Source organism: Marmota monax, unplaced genomic scaffold (assembly GCF_021218885.2).
Source record: "Marmota monax isolate L192 unplaced genomic scaffold, Marmota_monax_Labrador192_F-V1.1 WCK01_AAM20220418_F8-fsc00133, whole genome shotgun sequence".
Lineage (NCBI taxonomy): Eukaryota > Metazoa > Chordata > Mammalia > Rodentia > Sciuridae > Marmota > Marmota monax.
In genome coordinates, this window is record NW_026694821.1 from 2184688 (window position 1) to 2211083 (window position 26396).

General features: G+C 41.9%; 1 protein-coding gene across 1 annotated transcript in view; it reads left to right on the plus strand.

Moving 5' to 3' along the window:
* Window positions 1-11422: 11422 nt before the first annotated feature.
* Chn2 (chimerin 2) overlaps window positions 11423-26396 on the plus strand; it is a 147779-nt gene continuing 132805 nt past the window's right edge. Inside the window, exons 1-2 of the mRNA XM_058573152.1 lie at window positions 11423-11461; window positions 23734-23789. Of these exons, the coding sequence (XP_058429135.1) occupies window positions 11423-11461; window positions 23734-23789 (95 nt within the window). The remainder of the gene's footprint in view (window positions 11462-23733; window positions 23790-26396) is intronic.

Here is a 26396-nt window from a genome sequence, read left to right on the forward strand (position 1 = left end):
TAGGAGATAAAAACACTTGTTAGCCTCTGGACTTCTTAGGTGCCTTGTTAGCACCTTGAACTTTCTCTATAACACTTTTCAAACTAGTTACTTGCTTAATGTTACTTTGACCTTGTTGCTGGACTGAAGGCAGCTTGAAAGGAGGACTGTTCTGCCTTAGTCACGACTCTGAATTTGGAATGCTGTGCCCAGCATGGAAGTATTTGCTGGAAGAATGATGGGTGGATGGGTGTGTGAGTGGGTGATGGGTAGATGGATGGGTGGATAGATGGGTGAATGAGTAGAAAGATGCTTCAAGAAAATGATAACCATTCAATATAATATGTCTAAAGGGACTACCCCAGGATCTAGAACATTTCAGGCACTTAAAAATTCTTTACTGCTTTTGGTGGAAGACCTCACCTTTTTTTCTATCTCTGTATTTCAGGATTCTCTGACTCTCAATATAATAGTGGGAAAAAATCTTTTTTAGCTGGTCAGTAGCAACATTGGTGGGGACATGGTATGTGGGTTCCTTTCATGGGAATTTAGTCTTTCATTGCCACAGCTATTCTATATCTGAAGAGACACCAATGCCCACAGTGAACTGAAGCCATTCAGAGGATATTGTTATAATAGGAGGAAAGGGTGGTTCTTCTCTCTCTCTCTCTCTCTCTCTCTCTCTCTCTCTCTCTCTCTCTCTTTTTTTTACCTGAAATTGTACCCAGGGGTACTTAACCACTGAGCCACATCCCCAGCCCTTTTTTATATTTTTATTTAGAAATAGAATCTCACAAAGTTGCTGGGGGCCTTACAAAGTTGCTAAGGCTGGCTTTGAACTTGGGATCTCCTGAATTGTTGGGATGACGAGCGTGCCCCACCATGCCTGCCTCAAGCGACTCTTCTATATGGCAGAGGAGAAGATGGCTGGAGGTACAACCAAATTGTCCCCTTCTCTTAGAGCTAACCTCCTCAGGAAGCATAATTACCAAGATGTAGCTATGTAAAATAATCTCTTTCCTTTCCATTCCAACAGTACTTCAGGCTACTTGTGCTCTGCCACGTGCCACTTTGACCTTATGTTATAATGCCATGTGTGTGGCCAGGGGCCTGACACTCAGCAGGCAGCCAGCTCGTGCTTGTGGAGTGAACAAATGAGTTGATGTCTTATTCATCTCCCGATTCCTCGTGGTTCCACTCTGATCTCACATTCATATCTGCACCAGTGTCTAATGCAGTATTTCCTGCCAAGTAGGCCATAAGCGCTAGGTAAATATTTGTTGGATGAACAAATGAATGCCCAAAAGGGCTTCTGGAGGAAAGCCAGGAGGACCTTCCTGTGATGAAAAGAATTTGTAAAGAGGCCGGAAAATGCTGGAAAGGAACAGGGAGAGGAGAGGCAACTCTCTAGCCTGAATGGAAGTACTGGTTGTGAGGTTGTCTCTAAAGAAAGAGCAGCAGAAGAAATGTGCCTGGTCAAGGAGAAACGACCCACCAGGAAAGCAGCCCATCTGCTGGGAGAAGTCTGCATTTTCTAGAAACTTGGAACCATAGATGGAGAGAGGACCCTGGGGGTGCAGGGTCTGGCAAACGTTTTGGCAAAAGCAGTGAGGATGATACCCAAATTGGAGCTCCTCTGTCTTTCGTCGCCCTCACCCCTTTGTTCCCCTTTATTGCCATCATTTGTCTCCAGGTAACTGCCAGACCTCCCACTCACAAGTTCCATCTTCTCTATTTCCATTCACCCTCCATCTCACTTGACTGTGGTTTCTATCCACACTAATGCTGCAAGATCACCAAACCCCCTTGTTGCACAGTGACAGGTCCTGTCCTGCTTATCTCCCTGGAAGGGATTCTGAGTTGTTGACCACTTCCCCCTTATGACTCATACTTTGCCCCCGTGTTTCCCCATCCCGTGGTTTCTCTCTTATCTTGCTGGTCTCTGCTCATTTCCCTGCTCTCCACGTGCCTTAAATTTTGATGCTCCTGCAGGATTCTGCCAAAGGCCTTCCTGTTCCACTCTGAGTATCCACCCTCTGTTGAACCTCGATTTTGGTGACTGCAGCTGCTACCTGTATGTAGGTTTCCCTTCCTGGAACCCCAGCCCAGGTGTCTCTTCTGGACTGCAGGCCTCTTAGATATGCCCAGTTGGCTGTCCCAGAGTCATCTCTTTCCAACAATGGACAGCCACAGCCATTGCCATCTGCCCAACCTGTTTCTCCTCTCCTCTGCTCATTTCACCCTCTGAAGCCAGAAACCACTCATCTTCCTCTGCCTATGCCCCAAATCATTCCCCACCCCCTTCTTAATGTGGATTCGATTCATCACCAAGCCCTGTAGATTTTCTCTTCTCGGTATCTTTCAAATACCATTTTCTCCCTCTCCACTGACACTATCAGAGCTCAGATCATGGTGTCACCCACCTAGGTTACTGAGCAGTCAATTGGTTTCACTGTCTTTCTTTGCCTCTCTTTCATCGTCTCTTCCTCCAATCCAGTTTCACACTGCAATAGGAGTGACTTTATCACATTTAAGCTAGATTCTGTGTTCTCCTTGCTTGCCTTTTCCCTTGACTCTGGAGCAAAGGTAAGCTCTTAACATAGTTTTAAGCCTTTAATTATCTGACCCCCAATGTACTTGTCTAATTTATCCTTAGCTGCTCCAGAATGTCTCCTACCTCAGTCCTCCACCATCAACTACAGCCAGCAGGCGGAACCCCTTCAGCTCTCAGAGTTACATTCTTCAGGCTCATCTTGATTTCTGCATCATGTGCCTTTAGCCAGTTTGTCCACAGAGGCCCTCCTCACAATTGGCTGCTGCATTTGGTGTCCTGGTGACAGGGTACTTCTTTGACCAGGCTCAATGTGCTGTAGTACCAGAAGTCACTCATTCTCCTCTTTATCTTTGGAGACCTTAGGTTTGGCTTCTAGATCCCACTCTTGTGGGACTGCTTCAGAAGGAGTCCTGGATAAGGCTGCTCAAGGTCAGAAGTAATGACCACAGCATGGAGAAGGGTTCAACTGCCCCAGGCCAAAGGCCAAAAAGTCCTACCATCCACACTCTTTTTACCCATTCTCTCCTTCTGTGGCAGTTCCCTCCTTTTGGTATCCCTCAATAGAATGCATGTTTTGAGTTTCTCTCATGTATCCAATGCTTTATTGTGCATCTACTATGCCATAGAATACAGCAGTCAGGGCCATTCCTGGTTTTCCATTTGTGCCCAGCTGAAGGGGACAAGTGAGGACTACACTCAGCCCTGGTCTTCCCTCACCAGGCCATGTACTGTGGCTTGGGGTTGTGTCTCCAGAGGGAGCTTCTTCTTCACAGACAGGCACTGTGCAATTGCAAAACCATCTGTCTAAGAAGGACACCTTGTTCTAAACTCACCAAAGGTATCTATTAAGCTCAAGATGACCCGGATAGCCAAGAGAAAGAAAAATGAGATGCTTGGTTTCACAGTGTGGTCTGTCCAGTATAGAGAGGTAACATGAACAAAGAAATGGATGAGCACAGAGAGTGATAGGGCTCTTCAAAAAATTGAAGAGTCTCTGAGAAAGAGGAAACTGGTCTCTGAGGAGACCTATCTGAAGAGCCAGGACATGTAAGCTGACATTTGGTTGATAAAGGAGCTACCCATGTGTCAGCCAAAGGGAAAAGACTGCACAAGACCTCTAAGTCTGAAATGATCTCGATGCAAAGGATCAAAGGAAGGCCAAAGTGGTTGAGGTAGACAAATGGGGTGACCAGGGAAAGATAGCCAGGTGCCAGATCGAGCAGGGCTTCCTAAGCCCCCCACACCTATACTGCCTGCCTGTTTATCATGGTAACACCTAAGGCCTGGATCCATGTTTATTCAGTAAATACCTCTTGAGTGGGAGCATCTCACCAAGCCTCAGTGTACAGAATACTGACCCAGGATAGAAGCTCTGTGTGGCCCCAGTGCCCTCTAGTGACCACAAACTCCAGCCCAAGGCACTTGGTGGCTTCATCATCTTCAGATAATCTCTGCATAGCCTTGTCCCTTGAACTCAGCCTGAGGGGCTAGCAAATTCCACCAAGTTTCTGAAATTTGTCTCATTAATTATTCTCTGCAAGTTGGACTCAATTACAAACATCTCTGTTACTGGATCCAGAGTCATGTGCACCTCAGGCCTTTATCCCTTACCCAAGAAACATTTCCAATGAGAATGATACACAGATGTCTAATTTCCAAGGGGAACATGGGAAACTGATACAGGGGATAAGCAAGAATAAGGAAGCTCTCCAACTGCCTCATGTCTCAGTGTTCTGCAGTGGTGAGGATAATCTCTAGATAATCTTGCAACTTGGGTCAGGCACCAAGTGACTGCAGTGACCTGGCAAGACCGTAGCCACGGGCTGCATACTTTGAAGGCTTCTGATGGTTGGGGACAATGTGTGCTGCAGACATATTGCAGCGTGTACACAGACACAACACCCCACTCCTGCTGTTGTTATTTGCTTTCATTTGGATCCTAACCCATTCTGGGCCCATTACGCTAATCACCCAACAAATTCTGAGCTGTCATCTCATTGTGAGGCTGTGCCATGCCTGATTGAAAAACCTGTTTTCACCCAACTTCCTTGGAACAAGCCCACTGCAACCCATTTGCAAATGTGTGCATCAATAAATCAAAAGCAATGGCAGGGACTTGGTTTTTCTGGGAAAGTAGATGACAAAGGACAGACCTAGTCCTTCCATCATCTATTTCCCAAAGGATCCCCCTGCCCCCAACACATTATGTGCAGCTTTAGCAGAAATATTCTAAGGAATATGTCATCTCCAAGTTGGAAGATCCTTCTCTGTAGCCACACACCCTCCTCTGCTCCTCTGGTTTCCGAAAGCCCCTGCGTGTGTTTTTCCACTACCCTAGTCATCCTCCACTGAGCCAGGTGAAGGCAGCTGGCAGTCCTTGATGTTTACAGGTATTTCCACTCCAGTTGTCACCTACCCAAGTGAAGCACATGGGTTCTTTGATTTTTCTTCATTAATCAGTCCCCAAATTCCTTTACACTTGCTCCTCAGGGGATTCCATCAAATCAATATATTTCTGGAGTTCAAATTGCCTGGAAGAGGATTGCCTTCCAGCTACAGCCCCCCAAACATGTGATTCCTGTATTCTTCCTTCACTTCCAGGCCATATGTTTCTACAAGTTCATTCCCGGGAGTGTGTAGGGCCTCCATTTGCGACCCTGCAAATGCACACTTATTCTCATCTCTAAACCTTCTCATTGAATCTTAGAGGCTTCACGAGTTAAGATGTATATCAATAGCAGGCAGTGTTGGCAAGTCTGTGGGACACAGGTATTCTTACACACACTGACACAATTTTTTTTAAAAACATTTAACAAAAGGTTTTAAATATACAGACCCTCCGCTTATTTGAATTCAACTTCGTTGAAACTAGATTACACATAACAACATTGTAGCACTGCTTAAAGTAGCAAAAAGTTGAAGAGTCTAAACGTCTATCAGCTGGAAGTTATTACATAAATAAATGGATTAAGTTTTGGTAAACTCATACTCACGGAAGACCAAGCTGCAGTTAAACAAATGAGCAAATACAAACATAGATCTGTGTGTGCTGACGTAGACAGATGCCTAACAAATATCATTAAATTAAACCGGATGCAGTGGCAGCACATACCTGTAATCCCTGTGGCTCAGGAGGCTGAGGCAGGAGGATCACGAGTTCAAAAGCCAGCTTCAGAAAAAGCGAGGTGCTAAGCAATTTAGATCCTGTCTCTAAATAAAATACAAAATGGGGATGGGGATGTGGCTCAGTGGCTGAGTGTCCCTGAGTTCAATCCCTGGTAGCCCTTCTCCCCACTGCCTGCTGTTGATATATATGTTGAACCATCAAATTCACAAAGCTAATTGCAGAACCATATATGGGTATGAGACCATTTTTGTAAATTTTTATTCTAGCTACATCACAGAGCAGAATCTGCAAGAATTCACTTAACTCTCTTAATGGTCCTTTTTTCAGAGGCAGGAAACTTCCTCCAATATATTTTTAAATTATTGAACTTTTCCTGTTTTCAATGATAAGTGGGTATTACTCATGGTTAGTCAAAACCAGAGTGGTGTGATCTCTTTTGGCCATGCTCTTGATCATGTAAGATGCTTTTTCATGGCTTATGCTCTTCATTGCCCCCTTGTCCCCTCAGGGTGCCTCACACACACAGAGCTTTCTATGGATGAATCCCCAAATTCCTTGTGGTCCCCCAGAACGGTAGCACCAGCTTTCCAAGGATTAGTAACTTTAGCACAGAAAGTTTTCTCAAGGTGGCTTTCAACTTTTAACCTGCACATTGGGTCCCTTTAACCTGCTTTCTTTTTATTTAACATATTCATATTATTTAGAGATTATTTCATCTGAGTAGTCTATTACCTGTTTTTGTAAACTTTGGATCATTTTCTAAGCATCTCTCTCTATTTTTTCTCCCAAGTTTCCCATTCTCCTTAGGATTGCTCCTTAGTGCTTATTTCTCAGTAATTTGTAGAGAGCCAAGGGTGTTGAGCATGGACTTTTGGTATAGAAGCATTTGTCTCTTTCCTTTAGTCTTCATCCTTCAGACTTCTTACACTAATGCACACATGCTGTGTATGTTAGTATAAGATTTGTGGGGTCTCTTTTCACCTACTTTATTTTCAAGGTATGATTTATTTAGAGGATGAGTTTTTTAAAAAAAGCTACCACCTAGCACTTTTGCAAATTTATTTCTTATTCTTTTTTATTTTTATATGAGCAGTATGTTCAGAAAATTATAAAAGGCAGAAAGCAATAGAAAAAAAATAAAATTCAGCCATATTTTCACTTTGGGATATAACAACTTTTAATAATTGAGCTTATAGCCTTCTGAGTAATTTCTATGTATGTAAATATTTCCATTTTCTTAAAAATGGGATCATGTTTAGAAAGTTGATTTGTAACCTGATTCGTTTAGCTCTTGACAATGTGGCATAAATATTTTCCTATGGTTAAAGAGAGACTATGATAATAGCAAGCATTGAGTATATTGTATTTCAGGCATCAGACTGAGCATTTTATTTTTATCTCACAATTTATCTTATGTACATCCTTCAGTTACTTTTTCATTGTACTCTTTGTATGCAATGAATTCTCTCTCTCTCTCTCTCTGTCTCTCTCTCTCTCCCTCCCTCCCTCCCTCCCTCCCTGTGTCTTCTCTTTTAACTTTCTCCTGCACATGACTATTATGAAGTGTATTTGTTACTTTCTCTTTACAGACTAAGCATTTTATGTCTATCAACCCATACAGTCTTCACAATGCTGTATGTTAGATGGTATTATTACTCTCATTTTTTAGATTAAAAAAACTTAGACAAGAAAGATTTTAGATAACTTGCCTGTGGTCACACAGCTAGTAAGTGGCAAAGCTGGGTTTTGAACCTTGGCAGTCTGACTCTTGACCACAGAACTATGGTCCAAACCATCATTTCCATGGCAACATATGCAATAACTATTTGATCTCGACTTGCTGCACATTTAGGTTTACTACTATACATAGAGCAGCTAGTTCGTTATTTATCTGTGTGTATGTGTTTTGTTACTACCTAAGGCTAGATTCCCATGAATAAAATGTCTGAGTCGAAGGTCAACATATATTTTTTAAAGGTTAGATCCACATTAATCAGTGTTTTTAAGCAATATGTATATTCTAAACCCCTCTTGTCCCTAAGATCCTTAGGCTTTTCTGAAAATGTATTACTGTCTTCTAAGTTCAATGATAGATCTTTATTTATTTATTTTTGGATTCGGGCCTTCTTTATCTACTTCCTCTACCTTTTGCTTTTTGCCCATCTCTCCAAAAATGTTTAGCAAAATCATACATTTTTAAAAACCACCTCATTTATGTCCTGGGTGCTCGCAGCAGGTCGTGTCTCCTGGACGTTATTACATAGAAGGACAGAGACAGATCAAATCATGTCCCACCACTTGACCTAATGGCAATTTTTCATAACACCAATTTTCTTTCTTTTCTCTATTTCATTTTTCTTTCAAGCTTCACAAGAACCGAAGTAATAAATCTGTTATCTGATAATTTTGTTTTTGTGATTTCAATATATGTAAATGAGGGGGGCTGCCTGGCAGGGATGACTGATGTGTCCACGGCCTGGAAGACAAAGCTCCCACCTCTGCCTCTAACTTGCTCATGACCTTGAAGAAGCCCCTCAATCTTTCTGTGTTTCCTCTTCCTCATTTGCCAAATGATGAAGGTCAACTAAATGGCCTTGAAAACCCATTCCTGTTTTTTTTAAAAAAAAGGAGTGTCAGGCTATTCAAGAGTGAGGCAGATCACTGAAGAGTGTTGTATGAAGTCAGAGCAAATAGTGTGTGTCTGGGGGACAGTACTAGAAGCAGCTAAAGATTTGTTTCAACATATTAAAAAATATTTTGTGCTCTGTCACTTGACCAAGCCTCCTATCAGTGAGCTATAGTGGTTTGTGAAACGTGTCTCTAAGGCCAAGGTAATTATAGTTGTTCCACTGGAGCATGACAAATGGCCTCTCAATTTGAATTCTTTTATGGCAAAGAAAAACCTTCCATGACAACAGCACTGGAACTTAATTACAGGCTCCAGATCTGGGGGCAAGAATGGAGACAGTCATTGGCTCCATGGAGGGAGTGAAAACAAGATCAGGGCAAGGGACGGTCCGGGAGTGGTGCACGTTTGTGTGGCTTCCTTCAGAACTTGCTGTGTGCTAGGCAGACATATGCAGTCTCTCTGAATTCCCGCAATGCCCCAGGAGGGAGGTTAGGACTTGAACCCCGACAGTTCATTCTTTTATAGAACCCATTTTAGTTTTAGTTTTTAAGACTTGTTTTATGCCAGCTACTCTTCTAAGGGCTGGAATGCAAAAGTGAATGAGACAAAATTCCTGCTTTTATGGAGTTTGACAAATAGTGGAGTGAAACCTGTCCCAACAAATCAACAAATCAATAAATAATTTCAGATGGTAATAAACATTATGAAGAAAAATAATCTGTGTGTTAGGAGAGGGACTGGAGGCGGCGGGGGGGGGGGGGGGAAGGCCACTCTGCGAGGTTGGCAGGGAAAGCCCCTGGGAGGTGATATTTGAGCTGAGCCCTATGCGGCAGAGCAAGTGAGCCATGCCAAGATCTATTGCAGGGTTTTTACAAGGAGAGTCCACAAGAGCAAAGGCTGGAGACTTGAAAGAGCTTGGCTTGCTCTAGGAACTGAGAGGAAGCCAGCAGGATTGGATGAGAAGTATAAAGGAGAATGTCTGCATGCAGCAGAGTCAGAGACGTGGGCCGCTGCAGATGACGCTGTGCCTTAGGCCACAGGAGGGCGCTCAATTTTACTGTAGCACAGAGGGACAATATGGAGGGGTGGATTTTGTGCAAGGGAGGGTTCTAATTTCCAGTTTCTGTAGGTGCTCTCTTCACCTCCACGTTGTGTTACCAATAGGGAGCAGCTGGAAAGGGGAGGGTGATTTATGAAACATTCAGGGCAGCCTCTATCAAATTTAGGTTAAGGCCCAAACATTTCCATTGAAACCCAATCCTAGGTTTTTCTCAGAACAATAAGACTGAAATGGAAAGTGAGAGGTCATTTATTTAAACTTCTGGCTTTAGGTAAGAAAACCTCAGCAGATCCAAGCTGAGCAGCTGGACTATATTCAAAGATCTGTATAAAGGGGACTGACTACCTCCTCTGTCTTAGGGATGCCTCCCAATATGTAGAGAGTGGTGCTTAGGTCATGAACAGTCCTGACCATTTTGGAGTCTGTGGGTTGTACTTGCCTCATAGAATAAATGTCCTCTGAAATGACAAGACATTATAGTTTGGGGTAGATGGATAAACATTTCTGTGCAATGTGTCCATGTGGTGTGTGTTTATCTTTATCTTTGAAAAAATGTTTTCAAAGATGTCATCCACACTTAACACACAGGGTCTGGCTTTTCTGGTAAGGTAACATGGGATAGATGATTCTAGAACTTTATTATAAGTTTAGCAAATTGATTTCTTTTATTAAAATAGTTTTTAAAAAATCACTCATATTAGCCCATTAAAATTGGTTTGTTACATATGGGATGAAATTAATTGATCATTTAAATTACAAGCTCACTATTATAAGATAATTTGACAAAAGTATTAAGAGTGAGCACCTATATTTATTCAGCAATCTGAGTCTGAACAGCATAAGCCATTATCAGTGTGCTGTATTTGTGTGTGTGGCTACGCAGCTGATTATTCATATGTGGATTCCTGACCCTACATGGGTAGCAACAGACTCATTTATATGAATTGACCTTTGCAGGCATTGAGTTGAGTGCTGTGATATGATGGGCCCAGAGAGCAAGATATTCATTGTAAAATAATATAAGCTACACAAGTGTAACTAAGTGGGATTTGGGAAAAGTTACCACTTTTGTGTTAGTTTTCTTTCTCAAATAGGAAAACGCTCTCAAGCCATTTGCTTGCCTGAGGTTAAGTAGGACAAGGAGCCAAGGATGGGGACCCTGTGGGGACAGGCTGTGGGTTTCCTGGGAGTGGAGGATAACACAAGCTGAATTAGAGAACTCTTCATGTGCCCGGCAGATCTACGCCTTGTGATTTGGGGCAAAGAATTCTCTCCCCTGGCTATCAGGCTGGAGTATATTTTACAAGTCTTCATAGCTGTGAGCCAAGAGGACTCTATAATCACCGCATCAGAATAATAAGCTCAGCTGTCAGCACAGGGTTGTTGAGTCGACTGAACAAGCAGATTTTTCTCCCATTGTCTGTTTTCTGGAGTGATGAATACCAATTTCATCCTCTCCATTTTGCTGTAACTCTCTTGCTCTGACACCTCTGATTGCTGAGAGGTTTCTGAAAATTTTCTAAGTCACACATTGGAGTTAATTCAAGGAGATAATGCAATTCCAATTGGATCATCAGTGTTCTGCTGTCAGACCCAGGATTTTTAGGAGCTCAGTGAGTTGGGTTGTTCAACTTTCCACATTTAATATTCCATACTTGCCACTTTGCATCTTGCCCTCAAATCTTAATAAATGGGCTAAAGGTCTGATTGGAAACTGTGAGGTAAATTATATGTTTATTATGCCAAGTTGAGTAAATAGTGTTTGAAAGGATTACTAGAGGGTACAATCAAGTTAATTGCTTTAAAAATCTTTTTTGATTTACTGGGCTCTATGAAAATTGTTAGGCAATTGATGCTGTCACAGTAAGAGATCTGAAGAAAGTGGTGTTGGGTCCGCAAGGTTGCCATGCACGTTCCCTTCCTCGTGCCTGGAACTGTCCCCTAAATTAGTGGAAAGTCCCCTGGGACTGGATGGCAAGTACTGCTGACAGTTACCCCTCCAGAGAAGACACTTGTTGACAGTTTGATGTGCAGACCTGCAGAGTGATTTCTTTCTTTTTTTTTTTTCCCTAGATGCTGAAGAATACCAGCCTCCAATATGGAAATCATACTGTGAGTACCTGAAATGCAAGCCTCCTCAGAAATCTAGCCAGCCTGCCTTCTCGAAGGCTAGTGTTATGGAACACACGCAGTCCCACACCACAGCACCAAAACCTGAAACCCTCCTTTTTCCACCAAGGAAAGAAATAACTCAGCACCCCGCCCACAACCTCCAAGACTGGAATTGTAGAGAATATACTGTGGGTTGCAGAGTCTCTACAACCTCCAAGACCCACTTCAGGAATGCTTTTGGAAGGGAGGTGTACCTTCTGACTTTCAATATGGGGCTTTGTTTTTATTTTTTGCACATTTGGTCATCAAAGGAAAAATATGTTGACTTCCATAAATTATGCTCTTGGCCATAATTCAGCCTATAGTATCATATGCAGTTATCTGCTAAAAAATTAACAGCAAATAATAATGTTTGGTCGCTAAGGATGACTCCTTAGGAATAGAGGTCATATCTGAGTATCAGTGGCCCAGTCAGCTCCCCTCATGAAGACAACAATGGTCATCACTTCAAACTCATGTTCTCTTTTCTTGGTATCATCTTCCTGACTCAGTAATTCGCCAGAGAGAGAAGGAGGAGTGTGGTGGGTTGGAAACCAACCATACTGGGGCCAGAGGAGGCAGGTTCTCATTCGGCTCTACTAGGTACCAGTAAAAATAATATAAAGTATTATAATATAAATATTAAAATAATATGCTGTAAAAATAATTATTAATATGGTTACTGATGTTGCTGTTATTGCTAATGTCCATTGAGAACCTGCCTTGTGCTAGCCACTGTACTAAGCGACTGAACCTTAGATTCTTATTACAGCCCTAATTGATGGGTACTATTATTATCTCCATCCCATATATAAGAAAAACCACAGCTCAGAGAGGCTAAGTAACTGTGCAGAAGTTTCACAAAAAATGGTGAACTGTTATCCAGAGTGGGACCCAGAAAGAAGCCTGACCCACAGCCAGAAAGTCTCCAAGACGTTTTCCTATGTATTTATATATGCATGTGTACATATACATATATGCACATTTATCATCCATATAAATATAGACAGATATAGATGTGTGTTGCATAATGACACTTCAGTTAACAGTGGACTGTACACAGGATAGTATATACTCTACAACCCAAGCGTGTAGTGGCCATACCAAGTGGGTTTATGGGGATGTTCTCTGTGATGTCTGCATATCATTGAATTCACTTGGCAATGCATAGCTCCTGTCTATCCCCCTCATTAAGTGATGTGTGACTGTATGTATATTATAAATACATATGCACAAGCACACACCTGTAGATTACTTGTTACAAAAGCAACACAAAGCTGCAAAGAAGATAAAACATTAGAGAAATAAAGAATAAAATTTTCCTGTAACCCACAAACCAGCCTCCAACTCATATTCCAATGCCCCTTCTCCCTTCCCCATGGATGGCCTCTATCAGTTTTCTAAGGCATTCCCTTCCCATTATTAAAAAAAAAAAAAAAAAGCCTAGCACCAAGGCATCTGTGGCTGGGACTTTGTTTGGCCCAAGTGGTGAATGCTGCTTTGTGTTCTTGAGCTTGCTTGTTTCAGCTTCTCAAATATCTTGTTTTTGTCTTCCCACATCAGCACATACAGAGGCACCTCGATCTTTCTTTACTGCACGAGTCTGTTCTTCCATCTGTGAAATAAAGGGGCTGTGCTAGGTCTCTAAGGGCCCTTGCAATCCTGCGCTCTGCATTCCCATCTTCGATTTTAAATGACACTGCTAATGACTTAGTAATTGGATGTTTTTGTTTGTTTGTTTCCTAATGGAGTGTGAAGTGCTCTGACAGTAAATCAACAAAATACCTGTAGAGAGAGGTGCTGGGTGTTCCATGACTTGCCCGGCCTTGCACACAACCTTGCATACATTAACTACCCAATAAATATTTGTTGAGTAAATGCCACCATGGAGAGCTTTACTGAAGCGAAAAGATGGCATAGGCTCAAATTTATTTCGTCTTTTTCTAAGTGACCTTGGGCCACCTAATTTATCTCTTAAAAGCACTTTTATGTCCTAAGGAAGCTAGAAAGAACATTGCTAATTACATGTCCACAACATCATTTTACCCTTGGCTATTGGGTTTAAATTTGATTTTTGGATCTAAATTACATTTTTAAAATTTGTTCTAGAATCATAAAACTTTATTAGGAGAAAGGAATGGCTTAGGACATTTAACACAAACATAATGGCATATAAAAAGTTTCTCTTTACTTGACCCAGCTAACGGTCAGTCAGGCTCTTTTCAGAACCCCTAGTGATCTGCATCTCCAAAAATAAGGAGAGTGTCATTCACAGCACCAAAAATATACCAATCAATGCCCTACAGGACACCACTAAGAAAGAACTCTCTTTTGATTGTCCTGAATGCATGAATTCTTTGAGTTGGGATATTGGAGCACTTACAAAGGTATTTCATACTATTATTATCAGGTTCACAGTACGCCATCTCATTCCCAAGACCATCTCCCATTAATTTGTTTGTTCTTGCAGCAAACACTTTCTGAAGGCCAGAAGATAAATATTAGGAATCAACAATGAGTGAGGTACTTCTAAAAATCTAAATATGCTAAAACAATAGCATTTTTTCTGAAAGTCCAAAAAAGCTATCAGAACATTAAATTTGTTCCGTTTGAAATAACCTATTGGTAAATCCATTCTGAACCTCAAGAATAGCCTTTGCATTTCTCTTTGAAATGCTCAGAAATCATCCTTGAGAGATTAATTTTGATACTAATGCAAACTCATTAGTATCTAAACTAATGTTATATCTTTGCTCTCATTGATGATTACTGACTATAACTTTCATTTATTTGCTATTACATATTTATTGTGAAGCATTAATCCCAATTATGATAACATACTAAGAAAAAATTGGTGTACTTCTAATGATTGAGTTTAAAAAGCTGTTTTTTAAATTGTAATGCCATTTGCAATGTTCTTGGCTCTAAGTTACACAATACCCCACTCGATCACATTGATTGACTTAAGCAAAAAATCCAGAGATAGTGGCTTCAGTCATAACTTGCTCCAGCAACTAAAATAACATTACCACAGTCCTTTATGTTATCTCTTCCTTCATTTGTTCCACTTTCCTATGTTTGGTACATTCTTAGCATGTTCTTCCCTTCTGATCCCCAGATAGCTACCAATAACCCTATTGCTTCCTCTTTCAAGAGCAGCTGGTAGCGAGACATTCTGCTTAATTAACACTTCAAGTAATATCTCAGAATTAAGTTTCAGCCTTGATAGACCTGGCTTACCTATTCCGGAGTCCATCACTGTGAATGGGGGAGTTGGGGTGTGCTAACTTTCCTAGATTGATCAGGACCCTCCCCTGGAACTCGGGGAAGAACCAATCCTGTATAACACGATTGGAAAACTTGGAGTAATATTGGAAAGGGGAAGATGGACATGGATGCTGGGCAAGTAACCACAGATGTCACACTTTGAAGCTCAAAAGAGTAAGGAACTGGGCCGGGGTTGTGGCTCAGTGGCAGAGCACTTGCCAAGCATGTGTGAGGCACTGGGTTCGAGCCACAGAACCACATAAAAAAATAACAAATAAAATAAACTTATGAAAAAAAGAGTAAGGAGCTGCAGAAATCAGTTCTCCCAAATTATATATTATGTTCATTAATTTATTCATTCATTCAACCAGTGCTTATTAAGTCTCTGCCTTAAGTCAGACACTGGGGCCTCAAGGGTACATAAGATGAACTCAAGGAGCTATGGTGTCATGTGGCCGCCCTAAGTTCCTGCCCTCTCTGTTGTCCTTTGCTTGGAAGCTAACACTATCATTTACTGAGCTGTTTCCACAGAGTAATCTTACCCCAAAGAATCATGTCTTCAGCTAATCCTCAAATCTCAAGACCAAATTCCAGAACATTGAGAAAGTCACCCAGAAAAAGTTGGTTTGATGCCCTAAAAATAAATAGACAAAACACTACTTTTTAAGTTTGCTTAAAAATAACAATGAAACCACCTTCAAAATTTAAGCCAGAACTATATGAACTACACTACCCAAGCAGACAGGCTCAAAAGCCAGCCATCTTGGGTATACTCAGAAAGATTTTTTATTTGAAGATGCCAAATGCCAACTGGGCAGCAGGTGCTATGCCTGACTGACACTTTCCCATGAGACTGTCCCAGGCAGGAGGCCAAGCAGTTGCAGCTTGTGCCTGCGTTCCTAAATAGGAGTTTGGAAGCTCGCAACCCTGAAGTGCACGCCCTGTATCAGGATCACCTGGGGGAAGTTTGCATTCATTATTTCTTGGTCCTGTCGCTGATGGTCGCATGGGAACAGTTGAGTGAGCTGCAATTGAGGGAACCCCACAGGTTTTTCTTATGCACATGTATGCCTGGTACTTCTGGGTTTGGTGCACTGCAAGCCTGATTCTTGGTTTTGTCACAGTGCCACTGAACAAGAGAAGTAAATCCCACTGAGATGACATTTTCTCTTTGAATATGCTGGGGGACAGAGTTGAAACAAGAGGACATGGAAAACACCGATAATTCCCTGCTTATATCCAGGAGTATTTTCCCTGAAAGTCTTAGAGGAAGGCATGGGCAATGAGCAGGGTGGGTCTGGCTCAGGGTCATGATCATGTGGCTGGACTCAGTTCTGTGATCCATGTTCCCCCTTTGGAAAGAAGTGGACTATGGGGACCATCCCTGAGGGCTCTCCTAGGAACTGATGGGTCTGGCTAGATATTGGCACTGCCCAGGCCATAAGCTTTTATAGGACTTCCACAGGAATAAGTTGATTCTGTTCCCAGGGGAAGAGAAGGGGTTAAGTTTTCTTACTGAAGAAAAAATAAAATATTGGGTTTCTAAATCTACATTACCTGTCTTGGGAATCTTGGGCTCTCCTCCACCTCCACATCTCCCAGTGACCACCACCCCTGCCAATCAGCTTTCTCCAGTGCTAAGAATTCTCTCCTGAGTGGTAGAGGGCCCAAGGCTAGGGAGTGCCTGGAATATATTTGGAACATTGCTGTAGAAGCAAATTCCATCATATCACCTCTCTGCTCATAGAACCACCTAGAAAGTGACATTCATTTTTGCATTTCGCTGTGAAATGTGTTTGTCGCACAAAGAAAGTTCAAGAAGTGACATTTTGGGGTTATGTGACATGTTTCAGTTATACTAAACATGCCTTGGAGAACTTTTTTTCACAGATGTTTGTTCTGGTATAGCTAATCCTGAAAATAATGGGCAGGCTCTCATCTGAAGCTAAGATAGAAAATTGGGCTCTGTTTTTTTTATTTGGTTTTCATTGCAGTTGGTTACCCTCTCATTATCTGTATAGACAGACACATAACCCAGATGGAAAATAGGATTCTGTACCTATTTGCCAACTTTTGTTGCTTGAAACAGCATAGAGCAGATCTTACAGGTTCTCAGACCTTATGACTAAGAAATAAGCAATAAACTAATAATGTCTGCTACTGAGGGATCCTGGCTTTAGGGGGTTGCTTAGGGATCTTCCCACTTCCTCTTACAAGTCACCCCTGTCTGGTTCTGTTCTGGATTGAGCAATTGGTGAACTACTGCATTTCTCTTTGTTAAGGCTCAGGGGGGTTCCTAGAGGAACACCTATTCTGAGTATAGTGAGGCTCTCTGAGGGTAGGGTCTTTGTTCTGTCCACTGCAGTATCCTCAGGGCCTAGAAGAGTGCTGGGACTTAGGCTGTTGTCATGGGAGAGGCACTGTCCAGAGATGGTCCAATGCATCCCTCATTTCTGTTATTGGCATCTCAGTCTCCCCCTTCCCTCCATTCAGTTTGTGGTCAAGTCCTTCTACCCTCCTGGGCAATCAACCCCTCTCTCTACTGCATTCCCACCAGTGTCACCTGAACTCATGCTTTCACGATCTCCCTTGTGTACACGAGAAGTACTGCTCTCTCTCTATTCCCCGTCTCCTGGTTCGCCCCACCCTCCCCCAATCAGAGAGGCAAAGGGCACTGGTCCCCTGCCCCTGGACATACATTCGAATCTCCTGAGGAGATTGAAAAAGAACAGAAATCAGGATCCTTGTCAGACTCGCAGAGTGTGCATCTCCAGGGATGGAGTCTGGGAACCTGTATTTCATGATGGCTTCATGGAGATCCTAATGCAAGCAGCCCAGGTGGGCCTGTCCGGCTGTAGGGAACTACCAGCTGAGGCTGAGAAATACAGACTTTGAGTTCTGGAAAACCAGGATTTGTATCTCAATTTTGACTTAATCCTATTATTTGTGTGATCTTGAGTGTCTTCAAAGTGGGCAGCACCTCCACTGCTGTATCAGTGAGGGAGAATAGTTATGTGGTAGCTTTGGGGGATGATTCAAGAGAAGATGCACATAAGATGTCTGGCACATAGTAGGTGCCCAGAAAAATGGCAGTTCCTAATCTTGCAAATGGCTCTATCTTTATTGTTATCCTAAAACAGATTAGTGATGTCACCTTCCTGCTAAAAACATGTCACTGCCTCCTCCTGCAGACAGAGAGAGAGCACTGAGCTCCTTAGCATAGTGTCCCTAGGCCAGCTCCACAGGGCCTTCTGCACACTGCACACCAGGCACAACTGCCACACTGGCCTCTGAATGACCAACTGGCACATCCTTTTCCTTCCCTGCTGATGCTCTTCCTCCTGTCCCATAATCCTCTTTCTCTTTTACCTGCAAAGCCCCACTAATCCCTCCAGGGGAGCCCCGTCCCTCTCCCCTCAGGAAGCCAGCCCCCGAGCAAACAGAACAGCTTCCTCCTTTCCTCCTCATTAAAGCTCAGGTCCCACCTTGATTTTGCTTCTCTAAGCACATCCCCCTCCTTGGGTCAGGCTCCTCGAAGGCACAGGCTGTAATCCATGGGCTATTGGAGTCCATTTCTTCACCAAATATTCATTAAGCACCTACTCTGTGCCCAGCTCTTTCATGGACACTGAGGATACTCAGTGGACAGAACAAGAGTCCCCACCCTCAGAGGGCTTCATTATACTCAGGGAGGTAGTGTAAGAACTAGAGAAGTAAAATATTTATATTTTATCTGTTAGCGGTGCTAATGGTGTTGAACTCTGAGATATACCAAGAAGCAGAAGGGAGCAGAGTGGTGGGTGGAATTTTCTATAGACAAGTCAGGGAAGCCCTGCAAGCTGAGATTTAAGTAGAGACCTGAATGAAAGCAGTGAATGAGCCTTGTGGGTATCTTGAGAAAGAGCAACTCAGTCCAAGGGACAGCAAGAGCAAAGGCCCAGAGGCACAGGCACAATAAACCAAGTCCCGGGATCAAAAGGTTACATCTAGCCCAATGCCCTGGGACAAATGTTTAACTTCTCTGTTCTTATTTCCTTGTCTGAGAAATGAAAATGGTAATGATAGGAAGTTGGTTTTCTGTGGGAGAGAGAGAAAGAAAGAACTCAATAAAATATTGCTCCTGTCACATGGCAGGTACTTAGTATGCTGTCTCTTCTCTTCTCCTGCCTCTCCATTCATCCTCAGAGTCTACACATAATGCTGACTGTGGTGTCTGGCATATAGCAGATGCTCACATATTTGCTGTTATGAATTGCAAAGGAGTGCTAAGCTAAAACTGCTTCTCTCTTAAAACTGGTATACATCTTGGCCTCCTCCTTAAAAAACGGAGTTCACTGCCAGGCCTATGTCCCAGCAGCCCAGGAGGCTAAGGCTGGAGGATCACAAATTCAAAGCCAGCCTCCGCAACTTAGACCCTGTTTCAAAATTTTTAAAAATTCAATAGGGCTGGAGATGTGGCTCAGTGGTTCAGTGCTCCTGGTTTCAATCCCGGTTACCAAAAGAAAGAGAGAGAAGGATGGATGAGTGTGGATTCTGCAGTCCATCTGGAGCCCAAACTCTGGGGATTCTGGGAGATGGCCCCTGGGCTCCCATTAGACTGATTAACAGCAGCAGCCTACGCAGCTGGGCAGTGCTGACCCTGACTCAGGAGGGATACAGGGCTCCAGGCAGCCACTTCTCTCTGTCGTTGGTCACCTTGTCCTCCGTCAGCTTCCTCCTCCACCAGCAGGCTTCTCTGACCCTGCCTCCAGCAGCCTCTCCGCCTTGTTTTGAATAAGAAATACATACGTGTGGCTCAAAAGTCAAACAGTAGAACAATATGGACATTGGGGAATCTTCCTTCCACTTCTGCCTTTTTTTCTTTTCATCCCCTGATGGTAATTGCTTTTTTTTTTACTTCCTTGTTCCTCCCAGAGCTTATTTATGCAGATACAAGCAAAAATGAATACAAACCTATTATTTTACTCCCTTTCTTGAATGTATATATATAATACCTGAAGGTCGGGGTGGGTTTGTGTGTGTGTGCATGCCTGTAGGTATAGGTATACAATCATCCCTTGGTGTCCACGCAGGATGGGTTCTGGGACACCCTGCAGGTACCCAAATCCTCAAGTGCTCCAGTCCCACAACAAGTGGCATCGTATTTGCATATAACAAACAAAATCCTCTTTTACGTTTGAAATCATTTCTTGATTACTTATAATACTTCATACGATGTCAATTCTATGTAAACAATTGTGACACTGCTTTGTTTAGGAAATAATGGCAAGAAAAAAAATCATACATACTCAGCACAGATGCATTTTTTTCCCCCAAATATCTTCAATTGGTGGTTAGTTGAATCCTCATACGTGGAACACATGGATTCAGAGAACCGACTGTATACCTTTACCTTGACATTTTCACTCACAAAGAACATCCTGAATATCACCCAGGTCATCGTATCAAGAGTCTCCCCAGTCCTTACTACCCCGGCACGGCGTCCAGTGGGAGATACACCATTGCTCACTTAAGTATTCCATTCTAAGGGGCCTTGGTGACCACAGCCTTGAACAGGTGGTATCATGCCAGCTCTGTATTTTGCCCTGTTCCATAAGACTATTTCTAATTTCTGAATCTCCCTCCAAAGCTGCTAGGATTCTTAAAAATAGGGCATATTGTTTTCTCTTTAATTATATTCAAAGCACTTCAAAAAATACTGAAGTTACTAAACCAAGCACAAATAAACATGATCCCTTTCCTCATTTCAGGACTTACAACATGGAAGGAGAAACAGAATTTTTTTTTTTTTTTTTTTTTTTTAGAAATCACACCAATAAGTACAGAATGGTGATGAGATAAGTGACATAGAGAAAAATACAGGAAATTATAAGAGCACAGAATAGGGAGATGGTTTTGGATCTGGGGTGAGGGGTGTCAAGAGGGACTCCTCCACAAAGATGATATTTGAACTCAAGTCGTGATGATGAGGGACAGATAACTAAAGGTAGAAAGGGAGGAAAAGAGAATACTGTAGACAAAAAGTATAGCACGTACAAAGGATCTGAGGTTGGTGCATGTGCATTTAGGAAATGGAGAGGACACTAAATGTGGCTGAGCAGAGAGCATGATACATGGTGAGATTGTAGAAGTGGTCAGAGGCAAGACCATTTATGTGGGAGACTTTGGTCATGTCCAACAGCAATGGGAGGTCATAAAGCTTTTGAGCAGGGAGGGCCATGATTTGATGGACATTGTCCAATAGTTATTCTGGCCATCAGGGAGAGAGCAGGCTGGAGGGAGTTAGAGTCTAGATCCTGGAGTAGGGTGTAGGAGATATTGATGGACACAAGTGAACAGAGCTGAGACACTTTGACAAAGCATATTGACCATTTGTCATTGATGAAAAACAGGCCACATAAAGTGCCATGGATGGTTTTGAGGATGCTGGTGGAGAAATCACATGGATGGTTATGCTTTTGCTAATGCCAGGATTTTGGAAGAGACCTAGATTTCAAGGGAAATATCATGAGTCCAACGTTTGATGAGTTGAACTTGAGATCCTTTTTGATTTCTTTTTAATAATTGTTATGTATTATTCATGCATTATATTTATACATAAAAGTGTGGTTCAATGTGATATATTCAAACATGCACATAACAGATTTCACACCATTTCAGTCCCTAGTACCTCCCCGTCCCCTCCCTCCCCCTGACGCCCTTCCTCTATTCTACTGGTTACCCTTCTATTTATTTTTTAATTGGTGCATTATAATCATATATAAAGTGGGATTCATTGTGTTATATTCTTTTTTATTTTTTGAATAAATACTTTTTGAGATCCTTTTAAGAAACGCAAGAGGAATCTCTAAGAGAGGCTCCATATTCAGCTTGACACTTAGAGGAGTGTTCTGAGCAAACAGGGGAGCCTTTTGCATGTAGGTGAAAAGTGAAATGTAGATGTAGAGGAGATTCCTTGGGCAGAGGGAAGAGAATAAGACCTGAGGAGGGTCTGAGAGAGACTTTGGGGATCTCCCTTGATAATGGGTTAGCAGAAGAGGAATCAGCCACAGGTATAAGAGAGGAAAAAACAGAAGAGGAAAATCGTCCAGGCTATGCTGTAGAAGCCAACAGAAAATCACAACACAGCTGAATAATTAGTGCCCACAGGTTGATGATCTCATGTGCAAAACAGTGCATCATTCCTGCACCCAGTCCCACTTCCCATAGAGTGGTCTACTTGGACCTGTGGGCTTTTTTTTTTTTTTTTTTTTTGAGACTGGGAAGAGCAGGGCATCAGTGTCTGGCCAGAGCCTTTGTGCTGCATTTTATTTTATTTTTTTAATTAGTTACACATACATATATCATACATTTGAATCAGATAGGGGAGATAGGTGTTTAGAGGCCACCTTTTTATTTGTCTGTCATTTTGGTGACCTTCTCAAAAGGCTATGTTGAACTCTGCTTTCCTTTCAGATGTGGGTACAATTGTCCTTCTATGTCATGTGCACCATCATTAGTTTGGACAATCTACACTTAGAAATGGACACATTACAACATCCAAAAGAGTGTTAGATTGTTTCTCTTCTGTGCTAAGGCTGGGTTGTCTGCACTTAATTAGGTAATAAAACAAAACAACCCCATGTTGAGCTGAAGGCATCAGGGAGCCATAATACAAATATAGTCTAGCATTTTTAAAAAATTTTTTAGACATTGATGGACCTTTATTTTGTTCACTTTTTTATATGCAGTGCGAGAATCAAACCCTGTGCCTTACACATGCTAGGCAAGTTCTCTACCACTGAGCCACAAACCCAGCTCCCAGTCTAGAATTTTAAACCTATATTCATATGACTGTCTGCCCTTCAATTAAAAAAAATTTACGCCTAACAATAAATCAGACATTTGTGCTTATCCCAGTTTCTACAAAGGCTTTCCATGATTTAGTTTTTAACTTTTCAAGGATTCATTCTATAAAATTAATTCTTGCCTCTTCAAGTTTCTGAAGATAAGATCATCATGGTGGTTTTCAACCTCAGATTTCATGGAACTAGAATCAAAGGTACCAGCTTTGATAGGGTAGCTTTTCTCTCTAGGAGAAGTGATCAGGGTTGAGGATGTATCGCAGTGGTAGAGCACTTGTCTAGCATCTGCAAGGCCCTGAGCTCCAGCCTCAGCACCATAGAAATAGAAAGAGACAAGGAAGAATAGAAAACGAACTGATCAGCAGGAAAACCATTCATTGTATTCTGAAAAAAATCACAAATAATAGATAAGTTGTATTATATATAATTACTGGCTTTTCTCCATGCCCAAGCCTGAAAGTGTGTCATTGAAGCAGGTTAGAAGAGAGTTACTACTATTTAAGGTTTGAAAGGGCCAAGGGAAGAGGGGTGCTGGTAGAAGGGAGGTGGTCAGATGGCTGGGAATCCTTGGTGGTAGGCAGACACAAAGGTAGGGACAGGAGGATGACTTGGTGCCGCTTATTCACTCGGAACCAGTCGTCTTTGCACATAACTGTAACATTTCAGAAAATGGCACTCGTAATGCCGGTTCTTTCCCTGCAGTGTCAAGAGGCATTGGCATTTACATTCAGGAATCCTATTACATGATCTTACTACTCAAGTACTCACAAGTAGAATTTCATCTCTAAAATAGTCAAAAGAATTTTAGCTGTATCTAGCCTTCCAAGAAAGCCATAAAATGAACAATGCCAGTAACAATTATGAAATTAAATTGGCCTTATAAGAATAAAAAAAATCAATTTTGCCAGTTTACATTCACAGTGACTCATTTCCATATAAATGACCTGATTTTATCCAGTCTAAAAAATGTGTCTGTAACTTTATATATATATATATATATATATATATATATATATATATTTACAGTTCTGGAGAAGAACTAGGTAAAAATATTTGAAGGCATGTTGGTATGTTTTGTTGATTTCTAATCACAATTATCTTTCTTTTCCCTTTTTTTGGCAGTGTATCAGTTACAGCAAGAGGCTCCTCGTCCCAAGAGGATCATTTGTCCTCGGGAGGTCAGTGCACGGCTATTTCCAATACACCTTGTTAAATATGATGAATTGTCAGCGCTGAGTTAGTACTGGAGGGATTTCAGGTTTCCTGGGAGTTGATTTCTATTAGTGTTTGTTAACATGTCACCAAATTTAACATCTTCACAATCTATATTTTGAAATCAGGCATTATTATAAAAGTACTTACAAACTCATTTAAATCAGAAGCCGTACATTTTTAACCATGGCAGAGGTAAATCAAGCATCCTTTGTAATTCCCTCAGAATGTGTATTCTGTTTTATTATTATTATTATTACTGTAGTTTGGATTTCTTAGCACTTCTTAAATGTTGAAATGTTTCCAGCAGAGCACATACAAAGAATAAGAAATATTTGAGTTCTCTGGGCACTCATATTTAGCAAGTTTTATTATTTGTCATATTTAGTTGACATTTTTAAAATGATAAGGCCTTACATGAAAAGGGGCCATATTTTTAATCTTGGTGATTGCTTAAAAAATATATGGACTCTATTTATAAACAAGAGAATTAAAATAAATTTAAAAAAAACTTTAAAAAAGATGTTAATATACTGTTTCTAAGTGTTCATAATCAAAAAGGTAACAGTGTTAAGAAAATGCTCTGGACTCATCAACAGCCTAACTGGCTCACAGAAGTTTCCAAAGTTTTCCTTCACTAGTTAGTTTCCTAATCGCCTGAAGTACCAGGAGTGAGGCTGAAAGGCAGGACTGAGGCTCTATTTCCTATTTTTATCCTGATCAGTTTCTTCAATAGCCAAACTAATATCCTTCAAACCAAAGGCCCACGGGCCCTTGTTCAGTTTTATTATTCCTTTGATTAAGTATAAAGTTGCAGAGAGCCTTTAAAGTACCCTGTGTGCCCTGTCAGGGGGGAAGATTCCAGTTCAACACTCCTGAGACTCATCTGTGAACTTCAGTACTCTCCAGGTCTGGTTTTGAACCTGTTTCAAAGATCTGCATACATTCCTATCAATAACTTAAGAGCAGACATCACTCTTTAATATATTTTTCTACAAAAAAATTTTACTTCTTGTAGAAGAGCAGTGAAATTCATCAAGTAAACTTGATTTTAGTGAAGAGTGGACTGGAGTTTCTCATCCCAGGAATTGTACTAGAGAGGAGAAAATATTGATGGTTATGAAAAAAATCCAGGATCAGTTCCAATGTATTTGGTAGTCTGACCTTGCCCTGTCACTAACTATACAGTCTACTGTCCTTTGAATATTTGATAATAGTCAAATACAGGGAAAATAAGATAAATATCAATCTTCATATGAAATGTGCTAAGTAAGTGTGTTTTCAGTGAGACTCATTGTGAATGAGTGAGTCCCTAAGCTCTCCTCCAGTACTGTTCTTAGTGTTTCTCCATCAGAAAAATTACAACCACGTGCCGGGATATAGAGAGTTTAGGTATCTGAGGGAAAGAATATTTGTAAAATTCAAACACAGCTGAGAACTCTGTCTAAGGGCATGAACAAAAATTCCCTGGGGAAGGCTGGGCACCAATGCTTGAGACCCTGGGCTTGTCAACAGTCACCCATTGGTTCATATCATATGTTCTGGAAATGGATACAGAGATCTGGTTCATTTTAGCTTTGGTCTAGGTATTGGAAATACAGTTAAGAACTTGACTTTCAGTATTTTTAGTGTCATAAGAAAAGAAAACAGAATTACAATGTAACTCAGCACATTTTTAAAGTCTTGCCTCGTGTGGATGGCATGTGTGTGTGTGTGTATGTGAGAGAGAGAGAGGACTTTGTGGCCATGTCACTCTGCCTTTGAGTCAGGTGGAACATCAGCAGAGGAGACGGGCACATTCAGATTATCTTCAGAGCCACTCTTCCTAGGCTTCAAGTTTTACAAGTTGTCAGTGACAGTTTTACCTCCAAATACATCTCCAGTGTGCCTGCTCTCCAGGACCAGGAAGCCATATTCATTTCTTCCCTGAGTTGGTGCAGGTCGGCAACCTCCTGTGTGGTCTTCCAGCTTTGACTCTTGGCACCCTGACTTCAGCCAACACCCGCACACTCTCTCACACACTCACACACACACACACACACTCACACATTCATCAACAGGAGCCCAAGTCATCGCTGTTACACATAAATAACACCCCTCAGCTGTTCTTCATGACTCTTAGTAGAAAGGCAAACTTCCAGGCTGAGCCTCACTGTGCCTGTTGCAGCAGTCACCTTGCTGAAGCGCTTCAGACATCCAGTGGCCCACAGGAGTTTCCCAAGCCCTCCTTTACCAATGAGTTTCCTAATCACCTGAGCACAGCCACCATGTCTCTACTGAGTGGCCGACACCATAATGCTGTCATTAAAGGATATGGTACACGCGTGGCCTGTCTTTCCTTCTCATCTGTCTTTTAAACAAATCTTTCCACCTTTCTCAATTCAACTCCTTCATCAGGGATACCTGATTGATGCGTGGTCCATAGGTAGCTGGCCTCTAGAAATTCCATGTCCCATTTCTGACACAAACCCTCTTGTAAAATGGGTACTCGTCAGCTTGACTTCTTTGGAGGCAGCGTGGGGCCCAGCCAGCCAGCCAGGTGTCAGTCAAGGAAGGGTCAAGTGAGCTAGAGG